The sequence below is a fragment of the Scaptodrosophila lebanonensis genome, unplaced genomic scaffold (assembly GCF_003285725.1).
Source record: "Scaptodrosophila lebanonensis strain 11010-0011.00,11010-0021.00 unplaced genomic scaffold, SlebRS2 tig00000053-arrow-pilon, whole genome shotgun sequence".
Classification (NCBI taxonomy): Eukaryota; Metazoa; Arthropoda; class Insecta; order Diptera; family Drosophilidae; genus Scaptodrosophila; species Scaptodrosophila lebanonensis.
Genome location: NW_022060548.1, coordinates 12,665,758 through 12,685,695, shown reverse-complemented (window position 1 = coordinate 12,685,695; position 19,938 = coordinate 12,665,758). Strand labels below are relative to the sequence as shown.

At 40.6% G+C, this 19,938-nt stretch overlaps 1 protein-coding gene across 1 annotated transcript in view; it reads left to right on the top strand.

Annotated features, from left to right (window-relative positions):
• Positions 1 to 1,804: 1,804 nt before the first annotated feature.
• LOC115623978 (protein couch potato) overlaps positions 1,805 to 19,938 on the top strand; it is a gene marked incomplete at its 3' end in the record, with an annotated part of 79,868 nt that continues 61,734 nt past the window's right edge. The window contains 4 exon segments of the mRNA XM_030518549.1: positions 1,805 to 1,867; positions 4,136 to 4,254; positions 7,313 to 8,081; positions 8,163 to 8,837. Coding sequence (XP_030374409.1) covers positions 1,805 to 1,867; positions 4,136 to 4,254; positions 7,313 to 8,081; positions 8,163 to 8,837 — 1,626 coding nt within the window.

Sequence of the window (19,938 nt, the reverse complement as noted above, 5' to 3'; positions counted from 1 at the left end):
TATATATATATATATATATATATATATATATATATATATATATATATATATATATATATATATATGTGTGTGTGTGGCGCTACATGGCGTATGATGGATTTATGTTTAAGTTGCGTGCAAGCAACTTAATGGATTTTGTAATTTTCAAAAAAATACCGTCGACTGAAAACGAAACGAAAGGCAGGCAGGCAGGCAGGCAGGCAAGGCAAGGCAAGGCATGTTGTTAGAAGGCACTACAAAACAAAACTACAGTCATTTGAAAATGCTACAAACAAACACATACATACTCTTACTCTACATAGACACAGTTACCTTGCGCCAAAAGAACTGGAGCATGCCAAGTTATAAAAATTGTTGCCTGAGCATCATAATATTTTATACATATGTACATATTACAACTCGTGGGGATGACAGCAAGCAGCTGAAGCTGCCGCTAATATTCATGCCCCTCTATATACCATACATACTGTATTTTTATACATATGTAACCAGCAACAAAAAAGTTAAAAATGCAAAACAAACAGACAAGCGAACAGCAAAGCAACCGAACAAACTGAGACGCTTCGCAATTTTCTGCCAAGAACTTAACTTTTTGCACATCTCACATCAAAGTCAGCAGCACAAGACAGTCTGACTGTTGGCTTGCTGGCTGTTCTTATTAAATATTAATTATGATATGTACAATAGCAGCAGCAGCATCAGCAGCCGCAGCAGCACAGCCACACCACCAGCAGCAACAGCAGTAATAACAGTAACAACAACAACAACAAAACAGCAACAGCAGTTGCACAAGTTATGGCCAAAACCACTTTCGGCACTTGGCAGAACAGCCACTAGGCGTGTGCGCTTTCTGCTTCAGTCTACAAGTTTTTATTTTTATTATTATAATATTATTCTTTTTTTTTTTTGTTTTGCGAGCGCATCTCACACGCCCAACGACAAATTTGGATGGGACTGCTGAGCAGGCAGACAACTTTAGAAGTACAGTGTGTTCTCTATAAATGAATTTCAATTTAAAGTGTTACCAGGTTTCTTGAAAATATTTCGAAACGAGTTTGATTCAAACTTATGCTTCTCACTAAAAAAGCCAGATTTATAAATAGAAAAAGGTTGCATTAAAAACTAAAAATAATTTCAACTCTTCATTTCAAATTCGGGCTTAATATTCAAATTTTATTCTCTACTTTGCATAGACTTCTGAGTTTCAAGGCTTGAAAAATATTTTATTTCTTGAAAATCCAGGCATATATTTTACCAGATAAACCATAACCATAAATATTTCTCTTTACAACTTGTAATGCAAAATGCTTCCAAATGAATTAAAAACTCACGCTTAGTGACAAATGAAGTAGATGTTTTCCTTTCAAATACTTATGAATTTTATTCCCTACTTTGCATAGAGTTCCAAGTTTCAAATATATTTTATTTCTTGAAAATCCAGGCATGAATTTTAGATAGTCTCCACTGCTAGATAAACCATTAATTTCAGACGCCATTAATCATGTGTTTTAATGCCAAAATTACCAAAAGTGGAACGGTTATAAAAAGTGTATGACCAATAAATTATCTTCAAATAAGATGCTGAGAGTTGCTCATTTGCTGCTCTCCAGAAACGAATTGTATGATCATCGCTCAAAACGAGAGTACGCATTTGTTGCGCTACTTTATGGCGCCTGATTAAGTTGTCTATCTAAAGCACATACTGTATCTTATTTGCGCTGCTCTCTATCTGTATCTGAGTGCCAAGTTTATGGTTGTCATTGTCGTCGGTGCGGCATTAATTTCGCTTGAGTTGCAATAAGACATGGGGGCTGCTAAGAATGCGAAATCATATGCAGGGCAGCGTAGCGCATCGCATCGCGAGCACGTGGGTGGGCTTCGGGTATTCTGGCCATATAAATGGCATATCTTGTAGCTACTTATGCGTTGCATCCAGTGCGCTCGCAATTAGCAATGCAAAATCTTAAATGAGCGCCATCTACAGCTGTCAGCACACACACACACATACACACAGACACACATAGATACACACAAATCTTGGAATCATCTTTGTTTTTATGGCCGAGTCGGGTTTAGTCTCGCTCGTCATTTCTAACTCATAACTCGTTTTTACTAAACTTGGGCAGCAGGCAAAAAGATGCGAGTGATGAGAACGTGTGTCCACGTGATCGTGGGCGTGCATCGATTAGCATTTGTCTACACACACACACACACACACACACTCACACACAGACACTCACACACAGAGATTGTTGGCATACAAAAATAACAACAACTATAGCTTTGGGCTGCCACTTGTTAATTTGCATACTTGTTGGTGGTGGCGGCGGCAGCTCGCTTGCAAATTATTTTAAATGCTTTGTATTGCTCTTGCAGCGCACATGGGCGGGACTCGGCGAGTTTTATGCTCAATTGCCAGCTAATCGGCCATAGCGCATAAGGTCAAAAGCACCAAACAGTGCTACAATATCTAATCTACTCGAAGATTAATACACTTTAAAAACGTCTTGGCATTCAGTTGCTGTTCGATTTTTCTTCAATTTTCATTTAAATTAAAGCCAACGCAAATCAAACTCCAATCCGTTTTAATACCGATTTTGGAAGAGCTTAGAAGTTTTGGTAAATATAAAATAAACGACAATTCCATGCAGTTCGTAATTAATACTGTTTAATAATGGATGTGGATATTTCACAAAAAAAAGTCTGCAAACTCTTAAAAGCTAACTAATCAGATTTGAACAATCGATAAAACCTGATGTTTTTAATACGATTCTGAAATCAAGCATGTAAGCCTGGTTTTAAACATTTCAACTATCAACCACTCTCCATAAAAACTTCAGAAATTAGACCAAAAAATCTGAGAACTGAGTCTGAACATTTATTTCTTAAAATCCTCATCCGACCATCGTTTTGAAATCGCCCATGTCGTGGACTCAGCTTATCTGTTTCGCAATTGGCCTGAGAAGTGAGAAACACTTTTTTGGGTTAGTGTACTTGTATGAGTAGGTATGGCAACAATGAAACGTGATCCGATCAACACGCCCTGCCAGCTTTTTGCCTTAGCTGCGACCCATTGCGAATCGGGTCAAATACATTATACGTATACTGCATACAAGTAGAAGACCATAGAAGCCCATTTGCATGATTTTTGTTTTCGTTCGTTTTCGCCGCGAGCCAAATTTAACTTGAAAGTTAACAATGAATGGCAGGCAGCGCCCAGCCAGCCGGCTTAGGCTGAAAAATGGGCTTGTAGGTTTGCTCTAAATTCATTTTTGGATTTTCGGCTGCCTAATTAGGCGCACACATTTCCGCACTCTGGGCCCCCAGAGGAGAGGGAAGAGGTCGGGGCTACAAATATATGCAGATAGATCGCTCGCCAGTCTAAAATTAAAACGTATTTGCCATTATAATAATTACATTTAATTATATTTTTATTGCAGCAACAGCAGCAACAACAGCAACAGATTAAGGCAGAGAGCAAAAAAAAAAGACAGAAACGCGCCCAACAACTTCCGTTGTAAATTTTGTTTAGAAAATAACGAATACAAATGGAAATTGTTTAGAAAAATAAGCAGCGAGCCAAGTTGGGATCCGCGGCACTGAGCAGAGCTCAGCAAAGCGTGCGGGAAATTCATTAGCGATATTTATGACTGGTTGCCATTGTTGTTGTTGTTGTTGCAGTAAACTTTTTCAATTTTTTTTCTGACTAATTTCCCATTTGTGTGTGTGTGTGTGTGTAAGCGTGGCAGACTGGCATTGTCATTATAGCGCTGACAGGGCGGGCATTGTATACAGAAATTGTTGCTGTCATTTGTAACTTACTCTTTGTACATAATATTTTGTACAAACTTGCATCAAAGTGAGTCAAAACACACACACACACACACTTTGTGGCTTTATCTGGCTTTTTATAAAGCGCGCTCATCAAATTTGAAAAACTTGTAGCATTAACTGAAAAAATGCAGTGCTTTTTAATATTTTTTTATTGTTAGAGAAATTGGTAGAGCATTGTTCCCTGCACGCGAGATATAATGCTATTTACGTATTTGTGGCTTCAAGCTAGAAGGGAGAGTAGGAGGAATGATCTACTTCTCGGACCAGGGGCATATGGTTCTCTTGATTCACTTAATTTAAGGTGGAAATCATAGCGATATCCAATAATTGTACAGATACCGAATACCTCCTCACATGGAAGATCTACTTCAGTGTGGGCGAGCACAGTCGCTCTGGCCATCTCAACTCCTTTCAAAAATTGTAAACCTTGATTATAGTATTCTTTATAAGAACTTCAAAAGACCTGATTGCAATCGATCTGCTATGATATATTTATATATAAATTACAATGCAGTAGCATTATTTTTCTAAGGCTAAGTAATATATGCATTTTATTTTAATCAATACAGACTTATCAGTGGTGGACTAATAATATATATACGCGTCTTAGTTCGATTATGTATTTATTGTTTATTTTAATTATATTTTCTTATTATAGTTTCTTATGAAATGATGTAACGCTGATTTTCCATCTCAATCTCTGACTAATAAGCTCGCTATAAGTATAATCACACATAGAGTTACATAAAGCTGTTATATTCGATGATTAATGTGGTTTTTATCCTCAAATTTTATAGTTTCGATGCCATTTAAAGCGTCAAGTTATAGGAATAATAAAAACTGCCCCCAATTTGTGCTCATAGTTTGGGGTGCGGCAACAAGTTAATTGTTAAATGCAAATCAATTAAATTTGCACATTAAATAGATATTTGCCCGCAAACACATGTATGCACACACGGACCAATTAATCTAGGCCACAACTTTGGGCTATAAATCTCACTTGGCCAACACAATGGCGTCAAATACAAAGGCGCATATTTAAATGCGAACATGATATGCCGAACGCGCCATGAATGTTTTATGCATGCCACCCCCCCAGCCGCCTTTCGCCTTGCCAGTCTTCTGCTCATAATTTCTATTAATTATAAATCATTTGGGATTAGACGAAGCGTGCTGCTGCTACGGCTCGGGCAGGAGTTCGGGTGGGAGCGAATTATTGCCGTGGCATATTAATTTTGAATTATGATTAAACTTTGCTGCCGCTGTGTAATTAGATGTGTTGGGGGGCCGAGCTGGGCCTACTTTCAGATTTTCCATAGACAGACTGCTATTGCACAATTGGTTTGCTTTCAACTTACTTATCTATGCATATCAGCAGTCACATTATAGAGGGACTGCATCAAATGCGGCATCCTGCTTCAAATTTAACAGGAGACTTACAGATATATGTTTGAGGCTCTTTTACCATATTTCAAGAACCATGTTAGACTGTGTTGCATTTTAAAAGGCCAGGCTTTTCTAGTAACCGCTTTATAGGAAGCCCACCTTCTAATGAAAATAACAAATTGTTTTACTGCTCACATAAATTATGAGTAGATGAGGTTTGAAAAATTGAGGAGCTGTCATTATTTTATGTAATTATTTATGCACAATTTGTTTATCCTGCACTCATCCACTTTCGCTGGAAAATGGCTAAAGGCTCGCAAAGTGCCTGCGAAGCGGGTCTGATTTACTTTGCAGCTGATGGCTGTGCCAAAAACTTTGTTTATTGTTTGTGCGAGTATTGTTTGCTCTTGGCTTCTAAACACTTACGAACAGAAATGAATGCTATCGTTTGCATAATTTGTCATATGAAAAGTGTGGATATCTATCTATCGCATCTTACAGATACAATTCACACGCGGCACATTTATTCTTCACATATTGAGGTGATGCCGATAGCATCGCAACGCAACAGAACGGAGCTGCCTTCGCGTCCTTCGTGTGCAACAGGGCGCCAGCATGATTTCCATATATGTACATAAATATACTCGTACATATGTATACTCTCGTATGTGGATATATGTATCTTTCCGATCTGAACTTTTGCTGCGCTTGCCTTTAGTTATGTGCATATTTTTTGGGCAATGCTATCCAGCTCTGTGGCTTCCCAGCTCTTTCTCTCTGTCTCGCTTTTGTCTGTTTGGCTTATAATAAAATTTCAGTTTGTTGTCAGTTCAATTTGCAAGCTTTTCTTGTCTTACATACTCCTATATATGTATATATATTTATACTTATAGATATGTTTGTGTATTGGCTTTGTGTATTTTCGTTTGTTTGCCTTACGGTTTTGTGTACTCAGATTTTTTTCGCTTCTCGTTGCTACTACTGTTCAGATTTAGTTGACTGCGTAATGGAGTTGTGAAGATTCCTTGCGATAGCCACATACATATTCATATAGACGCTTGGTGTAGCCAGCCATTAGGTGGCATGCAGTGTAAAAAAGTTCAATGCCTTGCACAAAACATGACCCACTCAATTAACATTTTTGTTTATGTTTCTCCTCTTAGAATTTCTTCTTGGAATTTTGCTTACATTCTGTTTACGTTTTATGTTCCATCTGTGCCACAATTTGCCGCTCAAATTTCTTTTACTGCCTTTGCCAGGAATGTTTGCTTTTGATTTATGTAACATTCTGAAAAATTTGAGCGCACACTACGTGACAAAATTATATTGATGGGCTACATTTTGTGGAAAACACCTAAATTGTTGAGCATGAGATGAATGACAAAACAAATACATATGTTGATTAATTTTGTAAGCATTGAATAAATGAAGCCAGCAAAATTGTGCAAACTTTTGAGAAAAGGCTGCGATCCATATAAATCAAACAATACCTTTGAATATTGCCTCGCCCAATCTCTTCAAATATTGAAGTTATTATACAATGCGAAAATCGAGTTATGCTCTCCATTATTGTTTCTTCTATTAGCTTAGTACGAGTACTTAGATTGCCTACTGTGATACACGCATATGCTCGATTGGCTTCTCTCTATAGACGCACACACATGCATATCTGTCTGCCTTCTTTCCGTCTGTATATATATATATATATATATATATATATATATATATATATATATATATATATATATGTTATGCATATCATTTGTCTGCTCCATGTTGCTGCCGTGCTGTGCAAACATTTGCATTATGTTAAATAAACTCGCAAGTATTTTGACAATATCGAAATATTATTTGCATATTCCACATTTTCACAACAATAATTCAAACACAGTGCAAATATTTGCTGAAATTTACGCTCAAATGTGCGGCGGCGGTTTGTTGGGGATGAGTAGGAAAACACTCTGGAAACCATGCATTGAATTTATAATTCACAGCAGGTTTTATCGACATATTTATGTTGATTTTAGGTAATAAAATGTTCTAATAAAAATGTATTATTTTTTGTGTCTTTGCAGTATTATTGAACCGCAAGCATAGCTACCAACCCTCAGCAATTGCTCGGCAGCCCTCACCTGCTCACCATAGCTGACCAGACGCCGTCGTTGTCGCCTCATTTCTTGCTGCCAGCAACATTGACAACCAACAACAGCAACATCATTATTAACCACAATATCAACGGCCACAACATAAACACCCGACTAGCGACCGGCGTGCACACTCCCCCCCAGCAGCAAGTGTTTGAAAAAGCCATCACCATTTCGTCGATTGCGATTAAACGCAGGCCGACGCTGCCGCAAACGCCAGCGAGTGCCCCACAGGTGTTGTCGCCCAAACGCCAGTGCGCCGCTGCCGTCTCAGTGCTGCCCGCGGTTACTCCGGGCGCCGTTGCACATCTGCAATACGAGTACGCTAGCTCCCCGGCCGCCGCCGCCGCTGCTGCAGCCGCCGCCGCAGCAGCTCTTAAGGGACATCAGCTGAGCTTCAATCCGACAGCAGCTGCTGCCGCCCAATTGGCCGCTGCCGCTCATCACGCTGCACATCCCACATCGCAGTTGGCCGCCGCCGTAGCCGCACATCACCAACACCAACAGCAACAACAGCAACAGCAGCAGCAAGCCGTCGTTGCCGCCTACACAGTGCACCAGCAACAACAGTCGACAGCGTCTCACCTCCACACGTCACAGCAGCAGCATCACCAGCAACAGCAACAGCAGCAACAACATCAGCAGCAGCAACAGCGTCTGGCACAGTACAATCAAGCGGCCGCTGCCGCTGCTCTGCTCAATCAGCATCTGCATAACGCCAGCGGAGGAGCCGTTGCTCATCCCGCCGCCGCCGCCGCAGCTGCGGCCGCTGCAGCAGCCGCTGCCGCTGCCCATCAGCAACACGTTGCAGTTTTACAGCAACAGCATCCTACACATTTTGTTAGCAGCGCGCCACAGACGCCTCAATCAGCCTATAGCGGCTATCAGCTGCGACACGCCCACTACGCTCCACAACAGCAGCAACAGCAGCATATATTGTTGAGCAGCAGCAGTAGCAATAGCAGTAACAAGCACACCGGCAACTGCAGCAACAGCAATAACAGTAGCAACAGCAACAACTCAGCGCCCTCGGCTAACAGCAGCGTGCCTGTGGCCAATAATATAACAGCAGTTACCGCAGCACCAACAGCAATAACAACAAGTGTAGGAGCAGAAGCAACAACAACTGCAGCAGCAACCACAACTGCATTGACCGTTGCGACCACACCAACGGCCACAGCAGTCACAGCCGCTGCCGCCACAGGGAGCAGCAACAACAACTCACCAAATAGCTCGCTGCACGAGTCGCACGAATCGAACTCCTCGTCCGCATCGACAACACCCTCGCCGGCAGGCAGTGTGAGCGCCATTGCGGCCACACCCGCTAGCGACAGCAACAATAACAGCAGCAGCAACAACAACACAACCGGCAACAGCAACGCCACAGCCATAATGGAGAATCAAATGGCTTTGGCCCCCCTGGGACTGTCACAGAGCATGGACTCCGTGAACACGGCCAGCAATGAAGAAGAGGTGAGTCCAACTACCAGTTCAAAATGTTCTTTCAAAATTCTATGCGGTTGGCATGGACAAGAAGGAAGGAAAAGGAATTTTAAAAATATTTGGGGTGTTTTAGCCACACTGGATTAGTTTGTCGCTAAAAACTATGCTATACTTTTTCATATTCGAAGCAGCCAGCAACCAACAAATGGCAATCAATTGGGATAGACATGAAAACAAATAAATCCGAAGGCTGCAAAAGTTGTGGACAATAGTCAGAAAGTTTGGCAATAGCACACCCGAAGCAATAATCAAAAGTTTTCATTTTTCGATTAAAAAATGTACAGATAATTGAACGGACAACAAAAGCTTAGAGCTGCTGAAGAGAGAAGAATAAGTCAAGGCATTGCTTACTAAAAAAGCTTTATATTTTAATTTTTGAAAAAAAAAAATTATAAATAACAGTGCCACATAACTTCGATAGTGAAATTGACTTTCTCACGAGCAGTCGACTAAGGAACTTTTGAATATTTAATTTACGTTTTTGAATATTCAGTTAAAATTCCTGAAAGCAACATTCTTGTTGCCAACCCCCTCTTAAAGGTAAATGTATTATTCTAAGGAACAGTTCTTATACATAGTAATAGGGCTGGCATTTCTTCACAAAAGTCGTAATATTTTAAATTTTTCCCCCAACTAGTCTGTGAATTTCAAAATGAAAAATTAAACAAAATTTATTTAACAAAAAAGTTTGAATAATGTTAACAAACGCTTTTGTTCTGCCTTCTTTCATGTATGTACATATATTCACGTAGTAAGAGTACAGCTATAAGGAGCTTATATTCACTCCCTCCCCTGCCTTTTAGCTAAATTGGAGCAATTCTGCGTACAAGTTCCACAAGCAACAAAATTATAATTGAAGGGCGTTTGAACATGAAATCTTTAAGTATTCTGCACACACACACACGCACGCACACAAGTGACGCAGGAGGTTGGAGTTTATTTATGTTAAATTTGTTGTATAAACAATGTCTTGCATATCAATAAACATTCCACATTCGCCATTCACCATTCAAGAAGGTGCAAGTTTCGGGCCGACATGTGGCATAAAAATCAAAATTCAACAGCGAATGGCAGCTCGCAAATCAGAGCCATAGCCATAACCGTAGCTGTATAATCAAGGCAAACATAAGTATTTATGATCGATATGTCGAGTGTGTATATTTACATGTGCACTAACACAAATACAAATTTACTCACACACACACACACACACACTGGGTTGGATGTCAAGAAGCATGCGCTACATCAACTCGCCGCTCGAGCGTGTGAGCTTTTGTGAACAGCTTTTGTTTTTGTGCGCCACCATTTTTGGGGGTTTATGAAAATATAAACCAAGAGCGATACGGGGGCAGGTCCACCCTCTCCACCACTCCACCACTCCACCCTCCATACTCTGCCCACTCTAAGCCTCCCCGTCTTACTCAGTCGGGCAACATCTCTGGGTTTGTTTGTATAAGTGGCATGTGCATCAACAAGCTCGAGGGTGTGGATGCTGCAGCAGTCGCGCCCTACTCATACACACATGTGTGCGAGTGTGTGTGTGTGTGTTTAGGTATAACCCACCCGCTGCTGCCGCCTGCTACTTTTGATTATGCGCCTTGTCTTATGCTACACATATTTCATGCTGCTTCTTTTCATATTTTCTCGCCACTTATACGCAACGTTTTTCTTCTGCAGTTGCGGCCTCTGCCAGCTCTGCTTTCGTGCCCTTTCCCTCAAGCTGTAGGCCCCATGCAGTGCTTAATCCGCCGGCACGTGCAGCGCGCCAGATTTCTGCCGCCCCATGCCCCCCGTTGTTGCAGCGTCTGCTGCTTCTACTGCTTCTGCCTGCATATGCAGGCATGCGTGTTAATTTGAACAGGGTGCCAAGAAAAACAGAGCAAATTTAAGTAAACCGCATCGAGTTTATTTAAATTTATTAGCGAATTAGTTGGCTCGTATTTTGATTGCGAAAAATTCGCAAGTAAAGCTTTAAACAGATATTTCCAATTGTTCGAAACGTTGGATGATTGCGATTTATGTCACCCTATAATAAACCATATATGCATATAGATATGAGCATATGTTTGTACTACATACAACCGAGTTGTTATTTGTTTGTTTGTGTCTGTGTTCATGTCAAGTGGTACGTGGCCTTTCTTAACCAGAACATTTTCCTCGGCTGCCGCTGCTGCAGCTGCTGGTGGTTCCACTTCTTCTCTATCATGTGCTCTTTGGCACAAATCCTACCGAAGCGTTAAATTTGATTTCATCCTTGCCTGCAGAATTCCTTTTGCATTCGTTTTTCCTTCTTCACTCGTCCTTGCTACAATCTTGCTCTTTTTTATTGTATGTTTTGCATTTATGAGCGCGTGATTTTGTAAAATTTATTTTAAAGTCATCTTAATGGCCAGAGTCCCCCCAGCCCACAGCCTTGCCTGCCTCGCCAATTTACATGCTTGTGTACTCGCTTGTGTACCTGCCTGCAACCATTTATCCTCTGGCATTTCGCCATTTTGGTAACATTTATTACCACTGTACTTACTTAGTTGCGAGCCCCGAAAAAGCAGAGAGAGTTGCGAAATTTACGCGATGGCATTTTTCAAAAAAGGAGAAACTGTTTCTTCATGAAACGAAACGAAATGAAATGAATTGGATATATGCATAAGTAAAAGTTGGAGCAGAGTGAGCCAAAAAGGCAACAACCTTGGCTGCTTTACATTTATTTATCATCATCCCTTATGCTGTGTGCTTCCGACGAGCGATGAATAAAACGCATTAAAACGGCGCCTCTTCTCAACCAAACCGAACCAAGCCCAGCCCAGCCCAGTCCAACCCGTCAACTCCCCAAAGCCTGTGCCCGATGCCTTTGGCTCATATGAATGCGCATTAAAAATGCATCAATCACGTGCCTCCAGTTTTGCTGCAGAGGAAGCAGCTTTGGCCAACAAAGCAAAATTGCGAAAGGGTGAAGAATGCATATGAGATATATTTTGATGGCGCAAAATATGCGAAAGGCGCGCAAAGGTGTAGCGAAACTTAAATTAATCAAAATAAATATAAAACGAGACAGCAAGAGACAGCTATATACATATATGTAAATACCTAGACAGAGAGAGAGAGAGAGAGAGAGAGAGAGCGAGGGAGATCAAGAGTCAGAGTCAGGCAATCACAGTTTTCCTGAACTGCAGCAGCAACTTCATTTGTATTTATGAGTGGGCCTTCAACTCTTTCCTAAAGTGGTGCACTCTGTCTCCCTCACTCCAGCGCTCTTCCTCTTCGGTTACCTGCTGTCACTGCATGTCGTTGCATGTCGCCGTGCTTGTGTGTTTTCGTTTGTTGCATGTGTGACAGGCTGCATGAATTATTGATAAGTCAATTAAAAAAGTATGACAGCAACTGATGGCAGTTAAATATTTTACCACGCGCCCAGGCACAGGCAGCCTCCAGAGAGCAAAAAACTGGGGAAGAAAGGCCGGACAAGCAGCAAGAAGTAGCAACAGAAGCAGCAACAGAAGCAGCAGCCTGCCAGCAGCATTTGCTGCCATATTGCATTTCCATTTAAACGCTTTATGCTCACAGCAAACGCAAACAACAACAACAACAGCAGCATGGCATGGCCAATTTCTTGAGCAACAGCTGCCTGGCCAAAAGCGACAACTGACCAACACACTTATGTATGTATGTATGTATGTGCGTGTGTGTGTGTATATACGCACAGCTTAGTTTCGCTTTGATGCAAAATGGCAGCCGCAGTCGCTTTGGGCGACAAGGAGGCCAAGCGAGGTCGAGCGAGTCAAGTGTGTGCAACCTGCCATGTAACAGTGTGTGACACGCACAACAGCGCACACACACACGCGCACACACAAATACATGTATGCATGTGTGTAGTGTATATTTGATTTTATCAAACTGTAACAAAGCAGCCGCTTGGCATCAACTTTGAAACTGCTGTTGCAGTTCAGGCACGAAATGCAAGCCCAGAAAGTTGTGGCAGCACGTCGCCAGGTCCATGATCGTACGGCTTAATGCCTTATATCAATGCACTGTGGAGCATTAGCACCGATTTTAAAAAAATATTATATGCAATCAGAAAAACAAAAACAACGGTTCGATCGATTTATGGTGTAATTGACTTTTTCTTTCTTCAATTAACAATAAACGAAATATATATTGCGCTAAAATACCATTTAACAATAATGATTAACAATATTAATAGTTGTAGAAACGGCATTAAACATTTATATATAAAATCTCTGATCTGTTGATTGTTGTGTGAGTATAAAAACATACAAAAAGAACTTTGAAACACTAGTTCTGAATAGAATTGGAATAAATTGCAAAACAAAGTTGTTTCTGTTCCGAGTATTTCCATTAGTTTTCTACATAACTTTGAATATTTTTTGCTGAAACTAAACTAAAAAGCCTGTTCAACAAAAATTTAAGTGATTTGTATTTTTTCGAGAAATTAGTTGACTCATCGTATCTATTCGTTTTAGTAACAGTTCAACTAGAAGGCTGCATACATTTTCCATTATAATTAGTTTCAATTTTAATGAAGGACACATTTTTGCCTGCTGTTAATAAAATAGTTATTTTCCCCATAGTGCAAGGCGTAAAAATATAGCAAAAGCATATTTAAAATAAACTTAATAAAAGTTGAAACTACTGTGCTGCCTGGCCCTGCGTTTAAGCGTTGCGCACAATTAAACTTTTAACTTTTTGTCGAGTTTTTGGAAAAGAATTTGCCTCGACCTCTGATGCACACACATTTATTTCTGCTGATTTTTTTTTTTTTTCCTTTTTTTGGTTGTCATGTTCTGCAGTTGGCGGAAATTGCCATGTGCCAAAATGGCGAGTTAAAGGTTGGGGGTGGCGGAAGCTGTCAGTTTGGGTGAGTCTCTCTCTCTCTTTCTCTTTAACTCATTGTTGGAGTCCCGACGTGACAGTTTTTGGTTACAGCCTGTCGTCGTTCCCTGTTGTGGCAAGTTGCAGTTGCAATTTTCAGTTTTCTTTTTGACATTTCTCTGTTGTTTGTAGTAAGTGTTGCTGTTTTTGTTGTTGTTGCTGCTGCCCCCATCATGCAAATAAAATAATGGCCAAAGTATAAAAGTTGACTTTTGTGTCAGGACGCTGCAAGCCACAAACAGTTGGTTTAAACAAACAAACAAACAAATAACAAAAGTGCATCAAAAGTTTGCATAACGTAAGGAAAACTTGTTGTAGGGTATTGTTTTTGCACTTACTATTGTTATTGTAGATGCTGCTGCCTCGGCCTGTTAACTGTTGCGTTTTCAAGTTACATCTTTGCAATTGAACATTAAATATATATATAGTATATATATAAATATATTCCTGATGCTCATCTATAATTTGGGGAATATTTCACAACATGCAGCTCAATATTCATTCACGTTCCTCTTCGTCGCATGTCAACATCCTTATTTTCTATTTTATATTTCGCCTGCTTGCATAAAATTGTTTTGCAATATTTATATCTGCCCTGCCTTGACATTTGCCTGGCTGCTGGGCGTTATAAATAAACAAAGAAGGTCCAAAGAGAAAGACAACGAATGTGCGGCGAAATGAAAGCAAAAATAGAAAACCAACTCTGACCCAATGAATTTCTAAACAACTTTTGTCCCCAGCGTAAGCACCAGACTACAAGTATGTGTGAATGGTAGGCGGGAGCATACATTTAAAGTTCCCTACAGTTTTTATTTTTCAACTACCTACTTAGTTAGTTGATTCCATTATATAACATCACTGCAGTAATTTCAATAAAAATATTAGGCAACTAATGCAGATAAAGAAAAGATTTATACATACGAGTATATGGAACTAAATAGTATTTGATTGGTAAGATTTATACACTTCATATACTTGTATGTAAGTATTTGAAGTTAATTTATTTTCTACAGATTTTCCAGTTACGTAAAACAATATATTAGCAATAAGTTGCAATATACTGCCTTCTCAGATATTTAATTTAATAACTTAGGGGCTGAAACTTTTTCAAAAACATAAAATTTATATGCCATCAGTCTTTGTGTCTACTTCACAACTACTTTCTCAAGTAAATTGTGCAAAGGGGCTTCAAATTTTTTGGAACTGCAGGGTTCTGCTGTGTGGGTTGTTGCTTCGTTTGTTTGCCAGCACATCCGACGCGGCCACTAAGTGAAATGTCAACTGAATATATTTGCTTACATACATATATTTGTGTTTATGTGTGTGAGTGTGCGTGTGTGTGTGTTTTTTTTGTAGTTTGGCTTAACCATTTGCGCGTTGTCCTTGCCACAAGGCAGACCAAAACTCAAAGGAGGCAACTTCGTAGCAACTTCTGTTGCCAACCTCAAATGTCAAATAGTGTGTGACAAGGCTTTTAAGCCAGTTGCTAGACTGCAGCTTACAAATTGCTTTACGTGGCTAAACGTCGGTTCCGTTCATTCCAATCAGTTGCCTGCGGCACAAAATGCTTGCATAAATTTCAAAAATAGGAAAGTCAAGTAAAAAGAATAGAAAGCAACACAGAAACTTTCAACTTGACACATAATGGCAACAATGTCCATTTGCACTTAAGGCCAAGCATTGCGATCGAAAAGCAACGAAAGGCGGAAATGCTTGAGCCACAGTTGAGCGCCATTAGCCACAGAAAAGGCCAGCCAGCGTCCAAGTGGCAGCCATTCGAGTTGTTCGAGTTGGCGATGGTGTGCAGCGATAAGCGTTAAGGGGCGAAGGTGTGCCTTGCTCTTAACACCTTCACTCTACACTGCTGGCAGCATTGTCTGCGCTTAATTCAATTTTGCCCAAGACAATTTTCGAGCTAAATGAAATTATTAAAAGGTTCGCGCAGATCCAGTGAGTTCAAGATGTTATCGGAAATAATTTGTGTAGTTAGTAAGTTGATTGTTATGCAGGAATTAAATTGCCATAAAGGAAATTGTGGTCGTTGAACGGATAAAGTGTGCAAATTGCTGGCAATAAGTGAAGAACTAAGCTAACTTTTGTGTGCAGTTCATCAACAGTACTATAATGCCAGTTAAGGTACTCTTTCTATGCAGTTGTCATTTGAACACCAATTAATGAACACCAAGAGACAGAAACTGGCTGTCTATCGGGCTTAACACCGCCTACACCTCTCTCGGCGCATCTCATTATGCATTTAACACGCATTAACCTGCCACGTGCTGCGTGTAATGCAATTAAAAATATTAAAACATAAATTACGTGCGTAAATAATGCAGAAATTAATAGGTTCTGTTTGTCTCGTTGACTGTCTGGACGGGTGGGACGACGCGACCACGCCCTCCAATTTTTAATGCACAGCCAGTGAGCGCAGTCATAACTTTTAATTACCAATGTGCACATTTTGCACGACCGCAGCGTCCACGTCCGCGTCCGCGTCCGCGACAGCTGCAGTTTAATTTCGTCTGTTCTGTGGCTCTGCGGCAGGTGTAATGTCTGTGGAGGAAAGAGCTGCATACCTAGAGGCGTCGCCAGAGAGCAGAGAGCAGCAGCAGAGGCATCATTAATTTCCCTTGACCTCGTTTTACTCAACCGTCCATCCCTTCCTCCTTCTCCTATACCTCTCGGTGCACGCTGTTAATGCACTTCGACGCGTTTTCTTTGCCAGCTCGGCGTGTTAAATTTTTCATTCCCCCCTCCGCCACATCCGCACAAATAATCCTTTGGCGGAAAGCCTTCACGCTTGATGGGCTCAGTGAGATGGCATGTCAAAATCATCGACATGACGCGGCTGTTGCTTTTGTCTTTTAATTTGAGTCACTGCCTCGACACAAGCTCCTTTCCTTCCTCCATCAGCATTTACTTCCCTTCTCCATTCCTCTCCATCCTCATGCCAGAAACCTCAGCACACATTTAAAGCTCATTAGGTGTTGTTAATCTCTATGGCTAGCATGTTGCTGTGGCTGTTTATGACGCACCATAAAATTGGCAACTGCCGTGAAATAGCAAAAACATGCAAACTGTTCATAAATAACAGAAGAACAGAAAATCTAGACCCGCACAGCAGGCGAGTCGTCAGAGCTTTGGGTCAATTTTAGTCCGCTATGGCACATGCGATAATTAAAAATGCTGCTCACTTTAATTAGATGTCGGGCTTGGTGTTTATTCTTGATGCCTGCAAGCCATAAACATTTTTACGCAATTATTTCCATCTCCAGGGAAGGCAGCAGTGTTATTCTTAATATGTACCTCCAGAGACCTATTAACGAACTCTTACAAAAGACATTTCTCGAGTGCTTATTATACAGCTGATTGAACTAAGATGATTATTAAAAAGCATCCACTTTAAAGAAATTTGTTAGAATATCCCAGAAATTATGACAGCTTTTTTAGAAAAAGTATATTACAACAGCTTTCAAACAAACACTCTACGTTTCAGAAAAACGGCAATTTAAGAAATTATTGTTTTCCAAAATGTTGTATTCAAAAACTAATTGTTGCCGTTTATTTTCATATATTTTTCGTTACAAATTATTCAGCCCTGGTCGCCGTTTCCGTTTTGGTCGCCTGTTTGTATGCAATGCGACATCGCCCGCTGCTGTCCACAGCCTTTTTTATGATTATTATAACGTTTTTGTTGTCTCCTTTTTTGGCATTTAATGTTTGGGTGCCAATGGAGGGAGAGGAGAAGAAAAAACTCAGCACCAACTTTATGAACGGTAAATTTTGTGTTGCCACATTGCCATTGTTGCCATTTCCTTTCCATGCCTTTCCATGCCTTTCCATGCCGCTGTTGCCGTTGTTGCTGCTTGAGCCTTGTGTTGTGTCATCATCGACACGCAAGTCAAACAAATCACCAAACAAATAAGTGGGGGGCAGGTACACACAAACAAAAACACACACAAAAACACTCGTACATACAAAAGTTGGAGGTAGTTAAAAAAAAAGAGCGGAAGAGGAGACATGGCCAGCTTGCCTAATAAACATTTGGCCAGAAGCGTCGACAACATTCGGACCCGTGCAAACATGAATTCGTGACCAAACGCTGTTGCTTGCTCAGTTTTTGCTCGCCACAGTTTATAGTCCTGCAGCACCCCGCGCCGCTCCCCCCTCCCAACAGCCGCCTATTTTTTACGTGGAATAATTGAAGTTTTATTTGAGTTGTTGCGCTTTTGTTGTTATTGTTGGTGTTGGTGTTGTTGGGGCAGCAAACATGCCCGAAACTTGGGCGCAAGTTTCACTGAAGTTTTTCACAGCATTCGTGTTGGCTGGTTTGTGTGTTCTTGTTGTTGTTGTGCAGGAAAAAAAGGTTAAAGTTAATTAAATATTTATAGTTGAATGGCCGTCGGAGCGTTCTATCAATTGAAAATTTATAAGCAGGCACAAACGCAGCCCCTGACCCTGGTCCTCTCTCTCCACCTCTCCTGTAACTGTGGCTGAAATTTAATTTACGCTTGCGGTTGATTTTGTTTTTATTTATTTTCACTCAAATTGTAAATTCCGTAAATTACGTGCGGCCAACACTCACGCACACACACACACACAAACACAGATCGTGATGGGCGAGTGGCAAATAAAAGTAGGCAACAACAATTTTATGGGCGCGACAAGCAACCAACAACCAAAACGAATCCTCTGCCGCACGCCCATCATCAGGCACGGCAGCTAATGTGCTAAACATGTTGCTCGTAATGCGGCAGCGACACGCAACATACGCAACAAACGAACGTCCAAGACAAACGACAATGCCGCATGCCACATGTGACTGCCACAACGACATACAGTGTGATATTTTCAGGTAACCATTTGGAAGGATATAATAATAATTTTAAAACCATTTTGGCGTCCATTTTAATTGCCCGTAAAAATTAGATGCTCCTAAATCTTTTTAATGGTAGACATGCAGATGCATTTAATATTGAATTGATTGTTTCAATATTGATTTCTAAAAGTAAGCTTTCTATTTTTCCTTTAATGATGAGACGCGATCGATATGGTTCCTTCCAGTCACTGAGTGACATAAACTATAGCATACTTTTAAGGTACGCTCTTCTGTTCTATATGGGCTAGCACTTTTTAAATACAGACTAAAAAGTCGGCTACTCATTTATATGTATTAGTCCAAAATTGAATAAAACTGAACAAATTAAATATCGTCTGATAACATTAGCAGTGTTTATGGTGTATAAAAATGAGTTTTTTGTGTACTTTGCTTTCCAAATTAGCACACTGTGCACTTGCTGGAGAGGAGATAGTTGTTCTAGCTTCCTTGGCATTTGTCAGTCGGCGCAGATTTTGGCATTCTTGTCTCCGTGTTTACACAGGTCCTCTGAGAGACCGATTTTGACGCCTCCGTCGTGCATGTTTCTTATTGCGGTGTACACTTAGAGACGTTCATTAGTGAGAGTCGCACCCCCTTGTGTCCTGCCACAGAAACCAAAGTGTTGCTGTCCATCATAATTAGGCATTGGTCCCACTGCTTCGAATGCCCAAAACGTCAGTTTACACATGTGTATGATTATACTAGTATTATATGTAGGTATGCAGTGCTCTGACTTTTGTTTACTTTGACAAATCGTGCGCGTTTCGTGTGGGCGTCTGCACATTTTCGTCTCAACATTTTGTATTGTAGAAGCGCTGGGACATGAAATTTTGTTGACAGGGCACATATGTACGCATGTTTATTGTAGATGTATGTATGTGTGAGTATGGTTGCTAGGGCCTGATGCGCAGTTATTCAATTTCGGCTTACATTCAGCAATCACAATCACAATTGCCAATAGCCGAAAGCCGCTGGCCTTGCCAGAAATTATCCCACAGCTATGCGCAGGTAACAAACACCAATCATAAAATATTAAATTCGCACACACGAATGGACAGAACTACACCCATAATATAGTATATACACTCAACGCCCCGCACTGCGTTTGTGACTACACCTACCTAGCAACGAGGGAAGTTTAAAGACATTCGACTTCTGTTTGTGGTCTGCTAAATATTCCTTTTCCCCAAGATACAATATGCTCGTATTATATAAATGTTTATTAGAAAATGCACTTGAAAATAGTACTTACCTAAGCCAAGCCGGGAATGATATTTCGTTACTCCTTTAAGACTGCCAGCAGCA